Below are 12,705 nucleotides of genomic sequence, written 5' to 3' on the forward strand. Positions count from 1 at the left end.
CGTTTGGGTGGTGTGAGAGCACGTAGGTTTGACCCCCAGTCAGTCAGTGTGGAGTTTGCATGTTCTCCCTGTTTCTAGGTGGGTTTCCTCTGGGTGCTCTGGTTTCCTCCCACACTCCAAAGACATCCTGTTCAAGTTCATCCATAGTGTGTGAGTGACAGAGAGAGTGTGTGTGTTCCACTGATGTATGGATGAGTGACCCAGTGTAAGTAGTGTATCTAGCAGTGTAAGTCACTGCGGTGAATAAGGTGTGTGGGCTCATAACACTATATAGAGTTCACTGGAAGTTGTTTGGGAGAAAAGTGTCTGCAACAGAAATAAGTAAATGTAGCCACTATGCTATCGTCTGGTCCCGTTTACAATGCATGCTTTCTAAAGTGGTGCTTGAGCGCTGCTCTGTGTTCCCTGCAGGTAACCACCAACGTTCAGCCACCAAGGGCAAGGCAAGTGAAGACATCCTCCAGTCACCTCAGTTCCCAGCGCCCTACTACTCTGACCACTACCAGCATGGGGAGCCCGAATACTACCACTATGCCAGCTCCCCTAAAGGTGCTCTTTCTTTTCCTGTCCAACTGCAGGTCAAAGGGTTCACTGTGATTTATTACTGACCGCCGAATGCATTACGCTCTTTTTAATCGCTTACGTTTCTTCGGGATTATCTCTGTTGCTCTCATGTATCTCCGCTGGCATGTCCTTCGGAGACAAGTAGGGTTTGAGTCCCAGCCGTTAATTGTTATTCCCCAGCCATCCTCACCATCAGCGTCTTTGATTAAATTGTACCGGTGTGTGTTTCCGGGGGATCGGCGAGCACGTCGTCCTGTGTACCGACCCCGGCTGCGAAGGATTGCAGTGTTTTCAGCTGATAAGGAGCCGCCATGTTCAGGCAGAATCAGTCACTCCCATCCCCTTCATTTACAGCTTACAGTATTTGTGATGTCATTTTCCACCAATTTCTGCTGTTGGATTTGCCCTGATTTTATTGACGAAACACAAATATGAGGCTGTAATTCACTTTTGTTTAGTGATACTCAGAACAGCCCTCCAGTAAATTATATTCACATTTATTTATTTAGCAGCCACTTTTCTCCAAAGCATCTTCCAATGAACTCTGTGTAGTGTTATCAGCCCACACCTTATTCACCATGGTGACTTACACTGCTAGATACACTACTTACGATGGGTCACTCATCCATACATCAGTGGAACACACACACTCTCTCTGTCACTCACACACTATGGGTTAACCTGAACACCATGTCTTTGGAGTGTGGGAGGAAACCAGAGCACCCGAAGGAAACCCACGCAGACACGGGGAGAACATGCAAACGCCACACAGACTGAGTGGTGATCGAACCCACATTCTTTTGCACCACCCAGTGCTGTGCTGTATATTCGTTTTATCCTGAAGGCAAAAGACAAAAATGTTGTCCTTTATCAATTTTTTTCCACTTTCAGAAGAGCAGTGATATAATTTTCCCATCTCTCCCTTTGAATTTCTTTTCCAGTCTCTTATATTTGGTGATATTCCAGGCAGCTACATGTTAGCGAAGCAGCAAGGTAACGATGCCTTATCGGTTCTCCTTTCCATTTCGCTGCATTCACCCTGCAGGCCCACGTGCACGGCGATTTTCATCAGGAGGGGAGGATGACAGCTGGAACCACAGTCTGAACAGGGTATGGCCATCAGACTGTATGTATTTCCATAGTAAAAATGTAATGTATAACATATGGTAATTATGGCCTTATTACATTGTAATTGTAGTTTTATGTGTTATGAATATACATACACACTGGGGTCGAGGCGAACCGGAGCCTAACCCAACAACACAGGGTGCAAGGCTGGAGGGGGAGGGGAGACACCCAGGATGGGACACCAGTCCATCGCAAGGCACCCCAGTGGGACTCGAACCCCAGACCCAACATAGAGCAGGACCCGGCTAAACCTGCTGCACTACCATACATATATGTGTGTGTGTATATATATATATATATATATATATACATAGATATTTTATATATATATGTATATATATGCCCGATATATATAATATATGTATATTCTGTTTATACAGCTGATGTTTTCCTGTTTTTCTTCAAAATGACTTTATTCCCATTACCCATTTATACAGCAGAATAGTTTTTACTACAACAATTCAGTACAAAGTAAGGGTACTACAGTAAGAGGTGGAATTCAAGCCCAAGTCCTTCAAGTGTAAGGTGGCAGCGCCAACCACTATGCTACCTCCTGCACTTATACATATATATATATTATATATATACACTTTTCTGTCTTTTTTTAGTACCCAGAAGACAGCACACTAAACAATTAAGTGTCATCAGCAAAAATCTGCACTTTGGGTTTCGTTCAAATACATGACTGTTCTAGAAGTTCTCCATTTTTTCATTATAGTGTGGTCTCTTTTTTTACGTCAATCACACCATGTCATTTTTTTGCCAATATAGAAGTGATTTTTTTTTTCCAACCATTGTATTACCGTTATTTTACTCTCGGTTCAACATAATTTATTTAGATACACAACACTTTTAATTGACCATTGTATGACCCTGAATTTTTGAGCAAGAGCAGCGACACCACCTCAGTGTCTCTCTTCACTGCTTCTCAGTCTTTTGAAATGTTTCAAATTTCTAGTACCCAGCGACTGTAGTTAATTTCTTCCCCAGCAGACACACTCTGTGGCTGTCACTCTCTGTCCCTCTGTGGTGTCCGCTTCCTGCCGTCCCCCGTCTCGCTCCCGCTCTCCTTTGTTCCATTTGACACTCTTCCTGCCACGCCCCGTTCCCTCCTGCTGACTCACTTGGCACGTCCCTTCCAGATTCAGAGCGGAATTGGCAGGATGATACTGAAGGAGGAGATGAAAGCCAGATCTGGTTGCTATGACAACGACCCCTGGGCCAGCGCCCGCAATTCCCGGAGCAGCAGCCGGGAGACGCTGCACAACGTGGGCTACAACAACAACACCGTCAACGGCTGTGAGGGCGCAATTCCGACAAACAGTTAATGCTTTTAGAAATCATGTCCTTCGGTGTTTATTTTCCGGGTCTGTTCGTTTATAAAATGATGTACATTCTTATTGTGGGCAAAAAGGACTCGTTTAAGTGGCAGTCTGAGATAAAGGCCACACTGATTTGTCTGGACCTGGGACAGTGTCGTTGGGACAGTATCATTCCTGATCCGTTCATAGCGTGTGTGTAAATGCATATAATATATTTTGAAAGTATCTTTTCAAAATATTTTATGTGCATTTACACACACGCTATATTATATTACACGTATAATTTACGGAAGTGGTTAGAACTGCTGCCTTCTGACCCTAAGGTCGCCGGTTTGAATCTCACCTCTGGCTGTAGTACCCGTGAGCACGGTAATGACCCTAAATTCCTTCAGTGAAATTGCCCAGTTGTATAAATGGGTAAATAATTGTATGTTGATTTGGATGTAAGTGTATGTATATATCTCAATAAACAAGAAGGGAATTACACTGTCCCATCTATCTATATATATGTGTGTGGGTGTGTGTGTGTGTGTAGATGTAGTTGGAGAGCCCTGTAAATAAAAATGAAGTGGAATGTACAGATTGGTGCATTAGCGGGCCACCCATTTCAGCATCTCTGCCAGCTCTCCTCAGAACCCTGATCCTGCAAGCTGGCCTATCGTGAGACTGCCAGAGCAGTTGGAATGGGGAGATGTCGCCTCCCTGCACTGCTGAGCCTTGGAAAACATTTTCTTTTAAATGGCCTAACTTTACGCCCGGGACCCCAAACGTGACCGGACGGTACCCGGCCTGCATTACCGTGCAAATTTCCGGAATTCGCGCCTTCGACCTTTTACCGATTTGCTGGACTTGCGATCGTATGTAACGCTTTGGGTTTTGCGGGCTTGATCGGCCTTGCTTTTCATCTTGAGTTTTACCTTGGATGAATGCAGTAAATGGGTTAGAGTAGAGGTCTCTGTCGCTACGATTCAAAGTCTGCGTGCCTCCTTGTGATCTCTTTCTGCGTACATTATGTAGGACAAGCAGGTGTACGTCTGCGGGAGCACGGCTCGGTGCGTGTTTGCGAGGAGTGTTTCTGCTCGGCGTGTCCCTCGACACCTGGTTAATTACACACTGGGGAAGAGACCACTTTACCTTAATCGCCCCTGTGAAACAGAGCCCTGCACTAGTTAATATGTTGCGCAGAGCGGCTTTCGTTTAGAAAACGAAGGGAATTTTCGAGCGGTTTCATGCAGGTCAGTCGAGAGCAGAGCGGTTTGTCCCAGGGCTGTTCCGAAAGCACTGCGTCGTGTATTCCAGACACACCTCGCTCCAAGAATTTATCGTGCAGATCTATGTACTACGGTAATTCACGTTAGAAGCTATTGCATTGCTAGTCAATACACAGTGGCCCTGATGCAATGTGACAACATACAGTGGAATCGCTTATAACACAGTCAAGGATTCGACCCCATCTGTGATCACGGAATGTAACTATATCTGTTTGTAGGGTGGCACGGTGGCACAGCAAGTAGCGCTGCTGTCTCATAGTGCCTAAATGGTACAAGAGGACATGGGTTCGACGTCCGTTCAGTATGTGTGGAGTTTGCATGTTCTCCCTGTGTCTGTGTTGGTTTCCTCTGGGTGCTCTGGTTTCCTCCCACATCCCAAAGACATGCTGTTCAGGTTCACCTGTAGTGTGTGAGTGACAGAGAAAGTGTGTGTTCCATTGATGAGTGACCCATTGTAAGTAGTGTATCTAGCAGTGTAAGTCACCATGGTGAATAAGGTGTGTGGGCTTATAACACTACACTGAGTTTATTGGCAGTCGCTTTGGAGAAAAGCGGCTGCTAAATATGTGAATGTAGTATGACATGGACTCAAATGTCATGAATTGTTGTAAAATATGAAATATCTTGGGCCCATGTGGAGGCCCATAGTGTACCAGTACAGTAAGAGCCACACATCCTGTAATCTTCTGGACTATTAGAAGCTTTTTTGGTACTGGCTGCACTTTTTTACCCTTGGGACTGTAAATCATTTTGAAGGAAAGCTTCCCGAGAGAAATAAACGTAAATGTGAATATCGCACTGGCACGCACCGCTGGTTTGTAAATGAGGAGCGCAGACAAGACGGAGGTGATTTTCTGCGGCTGGCCTGTGGTCAGATGGTACATGCGTGGATCTGACGGGGTGACCCTTCTCTTGTGTCCTCCAGCTCCACGGTCGCGCTACAGCACAGACAGCGGTGAGTGACTCAACATACACGGGCGTCCTTATTCAGGGAAAGTGACCTCCCCCCACCCCCAGCCCCCAGCCCCCAGGACCGGCACAGCGGGTTCGACCCAGGAAGGCAGAAGCATCCACTTATCAAGTCTTGTGTTTCCACTTGTGTTGTGAAGTGGCGCCGGAATGTATGCGGCTCGGGTCCCGGAATAGCCGACGTGCTCGTTACCTTTCCCGAAGCATGCGATCGCGGGCCTGTTCGCAAGCAAACGAGAGCGGCGGAACCAGCGGGCGGGCCTGCTCCGCGGCATGCTCACAGCTCTCGAGGGAACGTTTTCACAGCACAAACACTGCGAAGCGGCAAGGGAGTCGGGGTGCGTAATGCGAATTAAATGCAGAGGGCACGTTTGGTGTCCTGAGCGAGGCTGGTGAGTTCACACGGGGACTGACATGAGTATCCGGGAAGACTGCGAGGTGCTGCGGAGCACAGCCCTATTTGCTTTGTTACTAGCACCCCCTGCTGCTTGCACATGTCACGGTTGCCCGACTTCGGAACTTCTTGGAACGAATGCAGGCAGTCCCTGGATTACGAACGAGTTCCGTTCCTAAGTCTGTCTTTAAGTCGAATTTGTTCGTAAATCGGAACGGTTCGGTACGGTTCGTGTCTAACGTCAATTAGCCAAATGTTTGTCTTAGTATACCGTGTACCTTTCTATGCATAAAAAACATTAAAGAAACACTTCCGGATACACTAAAACATCTTTAATATAACAATACAGTCATAATGATAATAATAATACAATGTAATGATAATAATGATAACACACACACAATTCCAGAACCGCTTGTCCCTTACGGGGTCACGGGGAACCGGAGCCTACCCGGCAACACAGGGCGTAAGGCCAGAGGGGGAAGGGGACACACCTAGGACGGGACGCCAGTCCACCGCAAGGCACCCCAAGCGGGACTTGAACCCCAGACCCACCGGAGAGCAGGACTGCGGTCCAACCCACTGCGCCACCGCACCCCTCTCTATAATGATAACAATAATAGCAATAATAAATGTAACTACGTACAGTATTTATAATAGAGAGAGACATAGAAAGAGATAATAATAAATGTTACTTAGTATTCGTAATAGAGAGGGGGAGAACGTGTGTGTCTGTGTGTGTGTGTAGGAATAAAAAACATTAAAGAAACTTTAATGTTCGCTTTTCCAATGTCTGTTGGCGTTTCACCTTTTTCCGATCACTTTATTACTTCTACTTCAGTTTTATTTCTGATCATTTCCCTTTTCTTTGATGCATCACATCACTTGGATCACATTTACGCTTTGGTACCATAGTTAGGAGGGTAAAAACAAAAAAATTAAAGCCAAATACAGTAACACACAAGACACTGTCAACAGCAACATGGTTCAACTGAAATCACGATCCAACGAACCGCTGTAGACGCACAATGGTTTGATGTGTGTTGCAAAGTAGCGCCGTTTCTTATTTGAACCGTTGTATGTAATTCGAATTTTTAATATAGTAGGCTTTACGGGGGTGGTTCGTAACTACGGGTTGTTGGTAAGTCGGATGTTCGTAACCCGGGGACGGCCTGTAGTCTTAGTCCTTCCTACGTGGAGCAACCTGTGCTCAGTAGACACACTACACTCAGTAGTGTGTAATAAACATCTAATATTTTTGTGTTTCCTGATTTATAGACTCCTTCCTCTCAAAATCAGCCTCCTTGCCCGGATACGGCAGGAACGGACTCCACAGGGTGAGGAACAGAACGCAGTGAACTTACATGCACTTACTTTGCTAATTCACTGATCGCCTTCATTTATATGACACTTTTCTTCAAAGTGACTTACGCTGTTAATTATTTACCCGTTTATACAGCTGGGTAATTTTACTGGAGCAGTTTAGGGTACATAACCTTCTCAATGGTGCTACAACTGGAGGTGGGATTTGAACCCACAACCTTTGGGCCCCAAAAGCAGCAGCTCTAACCACTATGGTGCCAGTTGCCCCCACTTTATGAATACCTACTGCCTCATAAGGGTGTCTTTTTTTTTTTTTTAAATCTGTTTGTAGCAGTTATATTGTCACATCTGGCTGTGTTTAATTTCATAGTAACACGTGATCTTATAAGCTTGAGAGCATAAATCCAGTGGTTGTGAGTTCACATTTATAATTGCTATATTAATTGTTGAATAAAGGGCACCATGATTTACCACATTAAATAGAGATTATCAAATAGATAGAAATAGATTTTTTGGCTGTTTCATTGTTTTCTTGCTCATGTTTTCACTCCCATAGCCGCAAAGTGCAGATTACTTTGAATACGTCAGCGGTGATCCCAACTGGGGGATAAGAGGTAAGGAGCTCCTTTGGGATCTCCCAAAGACTCTGGTTAAAGATTTTTCTATATTTTAAATACCAGTTTTAATCATGCCAGTTCCTCTTCCTTTTTGTCTCCCACAGATTACAGGGTAAGTGTCATCTTTAGCATCAGTCTGCAGTGTGGAGGCTGGTCTGAAGCCTGCAGAGAAGGAAAAAATGTACGGTAAAAAGCATGGAAATCCTAAGGACGTCCGAGTCATTGTTGGCTCTAATGTCTTTTGATATTTTTACCATGTGCCCCTTGAAAAGTGTGTGCCATTGTGCGGTCAAAGGGTCAAGGAGAACATCCTCTAGCTGGACCCTGAGTAAGGAGAGGTGCAACAAGAAATGTGTTCTTGGGGTTGTTTACATGGCACTGAATTACACTGATTTAAGGCAGAGTTTTACTGTGAAGGAAACACCCTGGGTTAAAATACAGGAAAGGGAAAAATGTTCAGTTTATGTAGTATGGGAGCTTAAAAGTAGAAATGCGGTTTAATGCGAGTGCAGCTTGTAATTAATTGAAATAGATTTTTCGGCAATTGAAGGACTTTGCCAATGCTGACTTTTTCTTGGCTTTTCCCTTGACTCTAGATTTATCCATACAAAGCGCTCATAGTGTCTGCCAGGGGAATAAACAGGCTGCCCAGTGATGTAGACAGAGCCAGGTTAGAGGTGAGTCATTATTGAATGGCGCGCATTATTTTTCTCTTGCGAGACTGATCCCTGAAGACAAACCTTTCTTGAGCTGCACTCGAAATTGCTTTGACAAATTATATATCGGGGCAATTACACTGGGTCATGTAAGTTCATGTTGGTGAACTCGCATGTAATGTGTTCACCGATCCTCCACGAACAAACACCACTGGGGCCTGATGTCTGTCCGTAAAATGTAATTGATAGATTTAAAATTGAATTTTAATTTTATTTATTTTACACGTAATAAAAGTAGGGGGGGGTGCACGGTGGCGCACTGGGTTGGACCAGGTCCTGCTCTCCAGTGGGTCTGGGGTTCGAGTCCCACTTGGGGTGCCTTGCAACGGACTGGCGTCCCGTCCTGGGTGTGTCCCTTACGCCCTGAGTTGCCGGGTTAGGCTCCGGTTCCCCGCGACCCCGTATGGGACAAGCGGTTCCGAAAATGTGTGTGTGTGATAAAAGTTTAATAAACAGACATCCGTCCATTTTTTTACAGGTTAGGTTCTGTAAAATATTTTTATTGGCAGCAATAAAATTCAGCGGTTCACTATCCATCGAGGGGGCCCTTAAAAAGAGAGTGAAAGAGAGGTGATGCTGCAGAATTTCACCTTGACTCCACCTGTCAAGCAAATAGATGCAAATTTCATCTCTTTTAATTCTGAGTCTGTCTAGACAAAAGGCTGGTTTTACGTTATTTTGCTGTTTCGCTCTTCAGCACAGTAAATAAACACCGCACCTGAGTCCACCACAATCCGCCCATCCCCATGTTATGATACTAAGATACTATTTTAATATTGTATTAACTTTGTTCGACATTAAAGCTCATTTGAAATGGCTGCAAATAAAAAAATATATTCACAGTGCCTATCATTGACCAGTTCATCTCATAAACATTCAGCTTTCATTGTCTTTTTATCGGTTAGGAACGCCATACATGGGCTGTAAACACTGCAGAAGTGAGTTGAATTGAGATGGTCACATGCTGTGATTTTTTTCATGGTTTTTTTTTTAATTGTGTTTCACTTGATTGCCTAAACATATGTAACTGAAGAACCATAGCTAGTGTAGCACCTTGTAGAATAGTGGTTAAAACTGCTGCTTCTGCATCTGAAGGTTGCAGGTTCAAGTCCTCCCTCCTGGTTGTGGTACCATTGAGCAAGGTATTTACCCTAAATATAGGGTAGAATTACCCAGGTGTATAAAGGGGCAAGTAAATGTAGGTAGCTGAAGAAAATGCTGTCAAAAGGCATACTTACACTGGGAAGTGTTTTTTTTTTTTTTCTTTGAAAACTCTACCATTCATTGAACCAGTCTGTTAAGCTCTATGCGCCCACTCTTATGACGGGGTAACATATGAATTCTATGTCCAAGCCATCATTTCTGTGTGACCGGCAGCGTCATTTGTCCCCGGAGGAGTTCTACCAGGTGTTTGGCATGACACCGCTCGAGTTTGATCACCTGGCCCTGTGGAAGAGGAACGAGCTGAAGAAGCAAGCGAGGCTCTTTTAGCAGCGGAGAGGTGACCTTGGCTCCTTTGCTGGTCCGCACCTGTAGGGAGAGGAACTGGGAGAATGGAGCCCTCACAGGGGAGGCATCTGCGGACAGGAGATCTGCACCGAAAGCACTCCAGGACACGTTATGACTTTTGTTGTTTTTTTTGTTTTTTTTTCCTCGCTCGCTTTTATTTTGCCGTTGGACTTTTGTTTTATTTCCATTGCAGAACATCTGCGCTCCTCCGGAGGACCCGTTCTGCTCTGCTCTGCCTCCTCCGCTCTGCTGGTTGCACCAAGAGCTCGCTTGCTTTAGACAGAGACTAGGTTTGCCTTACTTGAACATAGAGCAGCATTCACCAGCAGGCAGGATAAACAGAATGTTGATATTATATGAGCCGTTTCAGAATGTGGCCAAATGGATTTATCATACAGAAATCGCTGCGCTCTTTTTTTCCTTTCATTTTTCATGCATCCTCACTTTTTTTCTTGCTGAGTAACAATAACTTCATTTGCATAGATGATGGTGAATTATTTGACCAGAATAACAAACTCTGTACTGGTAACGTGCTTAGGTAATGTATGCAGGTTTGATTTTTTTAATATTCGAACATTTGAACATTTGATTAGCACAGATTATATGTACTAAATTTTTATACCTCATTAATGTTTACAGTTTTTCTTAATATATAGTCTTGCCAACATTGTTTGAACTTATTTTTTAACGTTTTCTTTTGCTAATACCATTTATTCAAATTCAGAGATTTGCAGAATGTACGATAAACTAAAAACATATCTGTAAAACTTAACAACCACTAACCACAACTTCCATGCATTTTTGTATTTCATTTGCGTTGTTATTTAAAGAATTCATTTCCTGCATTTCGTATTTGTTTTGTTTACTTGTTTTTGGACAGCGTGAGGAATGGAAGAGGCACTTGGTCATTTGGACACATAGTCAACGGGCCAATGGGTGTTAAAGGGCAAGTTCACCCTTCTTACATGTGGTTTCTTTAAAACAAGAAAATTAGCTTAAGTTCCTCACACTCTCCACTGAACTCTTGAAGGCAAATTTCTGCTTTTATTACAATGGAGGACAAATCAGTGTCTTTACATTATTTACTTCCTGAATTTCAAATATATTTTTCATTCTTTTTACATTGAAATATTTGACATTTAACATTTATTTGAAGTTTCCCCACTCTGTTAACTGAAGGGTAAATTTGCAGGTTTCAGTGAATTTGGGGTCATTTGGAATTTCTGCAGAATATAAAGTAGTAAAAATGATGTAACTGATCTAAGTTGTCTGGAGTATGAGCACACACCACGGTAACTGTTAAAATTACACCTACAGTGTGAAGTTCAGAAACAGAATTTCATTCACCAGTTGATTTCCATCGTTGAATCTGGTTATCCTGGCTGCCCTGTCTATGCTCTGAATTGCAATAATAGTCAAATTTATTGTACCAGTGTTTATGAAACACACATTATTTAAATTATGTTTTATATTTTCTGATGCTAGATTTTTCTCCAGTTGTTTTTCGATAATTTGCTCTATCCGATTTTTAGTTTTCAGAATGAAATAATTTATATTTTTGCTGCCGTTTATGTTTTCACTTCTGTTTAATGTCATTTGATTTTATTCGTTTGTGGTCCTTTACCACATCCAAGTGATGTTAATACATAATTGTCAAAGGAAGTCGAGCAATATCGAATGGTTGCGTGAATGTTTTTTATTGACCGATTTTATTATATCAACCGAGTCTAACTTCCTAAAGTTTACTTTTTGCAGAGAATTAAATGACTGCCTCTTTAGTTCAGCTATAGAATAAGATAATGTAAAAAAAAATAATAATCTGCTAACTTTCCGGTGAGTGTATTTGTTGACAGGCCATACACTTGGCCATTCTAATTAATATGTCAGGATAAAAACTGCCACCCACATAATCCTCACATAATGAAGCCTTTAGAGTTAACAATGTCTGTTGTTTCTGGGAGTTCTTGGATTCATAATTCTGCAAAGGTACTGAAAAAATTAATTCAAAGGCACTGCTTTGGAAAATGTTTAATCAGATACAGGGGGTTTCATTTTTTTTTAAATAAATGTACATTTTTTGTAACTGGAATTCAGCAACCTGGCGTGAAGCTGTCACTGATACTGCTAAAATGGTTACATACTGTATATATTATTTGAAATAAAATGCTGTTTTCCTGTGCACGGTTGTGCGTGTTCCTGATCGCTTTCCCTTATGTTCATTGCAGACGTCGACGTTGTTTTGTCACTTTGCAGAGTAATTTTGGCACGGATCACCCTGCATGCTGTCGTCTGCTTTCGTTGTGATTCTGGGAAAGTGGTTGTTTACTCTTGTGCAGCCTTCCTGAGGGTAAAACAATGCGCTTCCTCCGCATTTCATCCTCGGACCAAAAAGCCGAAGCACAAAGAATGCTGCGAAAGTGCTGCTTGTGCCTCTAAACATATAACTGGGACACAAGTCTGACAGCTGAAATGTCTCACATTTTAATGCAGGGCAATGTCCTGTTTTGTACAAGAAAAACTTCCTTCTCATTCCACTGCCGGATATGTTTTCTGCAAGACTCAGAAATGCTGCCACCTATTTTATTTGTATTTTCTCCCCCATTAGCAAAGATATTTGGGACATTGCATGGGTAACGAAGAGGGAATCAATGTGGAAAGGAGTCAAGAGAAAAAGAACAAAGTTTAGACTGAACCGGCTCTTCCGTTACAGGTTTATTGAACGTATCTTCAAATGGTCAAAATTAGTTAGAAACACATTTGTTTATTAGATGCTTTTCTCCAAAGCGACTTCCGATGAACTCTATGTAGTGTTATGAGTCCACACACCTTATTCACCGCGGTGACTTATACTGCTAGATACGCTACTTACACTGGGTCACTCATCCATACATC

General features: G+C 43.0%; 1 protein-coding gene across 16 annotated transcripts in view; it reads left to right on the forward strand.

Moving 5' to 3' along the window:
* The window catches only part of LOC108934366 (actin-binding LIM protein 3-like), an 87,667-nt gene extending 75,697 nt beyond the window's left edge, over positions 1 to 11,970 (forward strand). For 4 of the 16 annotated variants that reach the window (XM_029250961.1, XM_029250966.1, XM_029250969.1 and 1 more), the window contains 9 exons: positions 412 to 549; positions 1,610 to 1,674; positions 2,835 to 3,015; positions 5,211 to 5,240; positions 6,927 to 6,985; positions 7,528 to 7,585; positions 7,693 to 7,700; positions 8,185 to 8,265; positions 9,841 to 11,970. In XM_029250961.1, coding sequence (XP_029106794.1) covers positions 412 to 549; positions 1,610 to 1,674; positions 2,835 to 3,015; positions 5,211 to 5,240; positions 6,927 to 6,985; positions 7,528 to 7,585; positions 7,693 to 7,700; positions 8,185 to 8,265; positions 9,841 to 10,092 — 872 coding nt within the window. In that variant the 3' untranslated portion in view covers positions 10,093 to 11,970. Of the gene's footprint in view, positions 1 to 411; positions 550 to 1,609; positions 1,675 to 2,834; positions 3,016 to 5,210; positions 5,241 to 6,926; positions 6,986 to 7,527; positions 7,586 to 7,692; positions 7,701 to 8,184; positions 8,266 to 9,681 lie in introns of all 16 variants that reach the window. The other 12 variants (XM_029250963.1, XM_029250972.1, XM_018752056.2 and 9 more) reach the window with 10 other exon arrangements.
* Positions 11,971 to 12,705: the final 735 nt, after the last annotated feature.

The sequence above is a fragment of the Scleropages formosus genome, chromosome 4 (genome assembly GCF_900964775.1).
Source record: "Scleropages formosus chromosome 4, fSclFor1.1, whole genome shotgun sequence".
NCBI lineage: Eukaryota > Metazoa > Chordata > Actinopteri > Osteoglossiformes > Osteoglossidae > Scleropages > Scleropages formosus.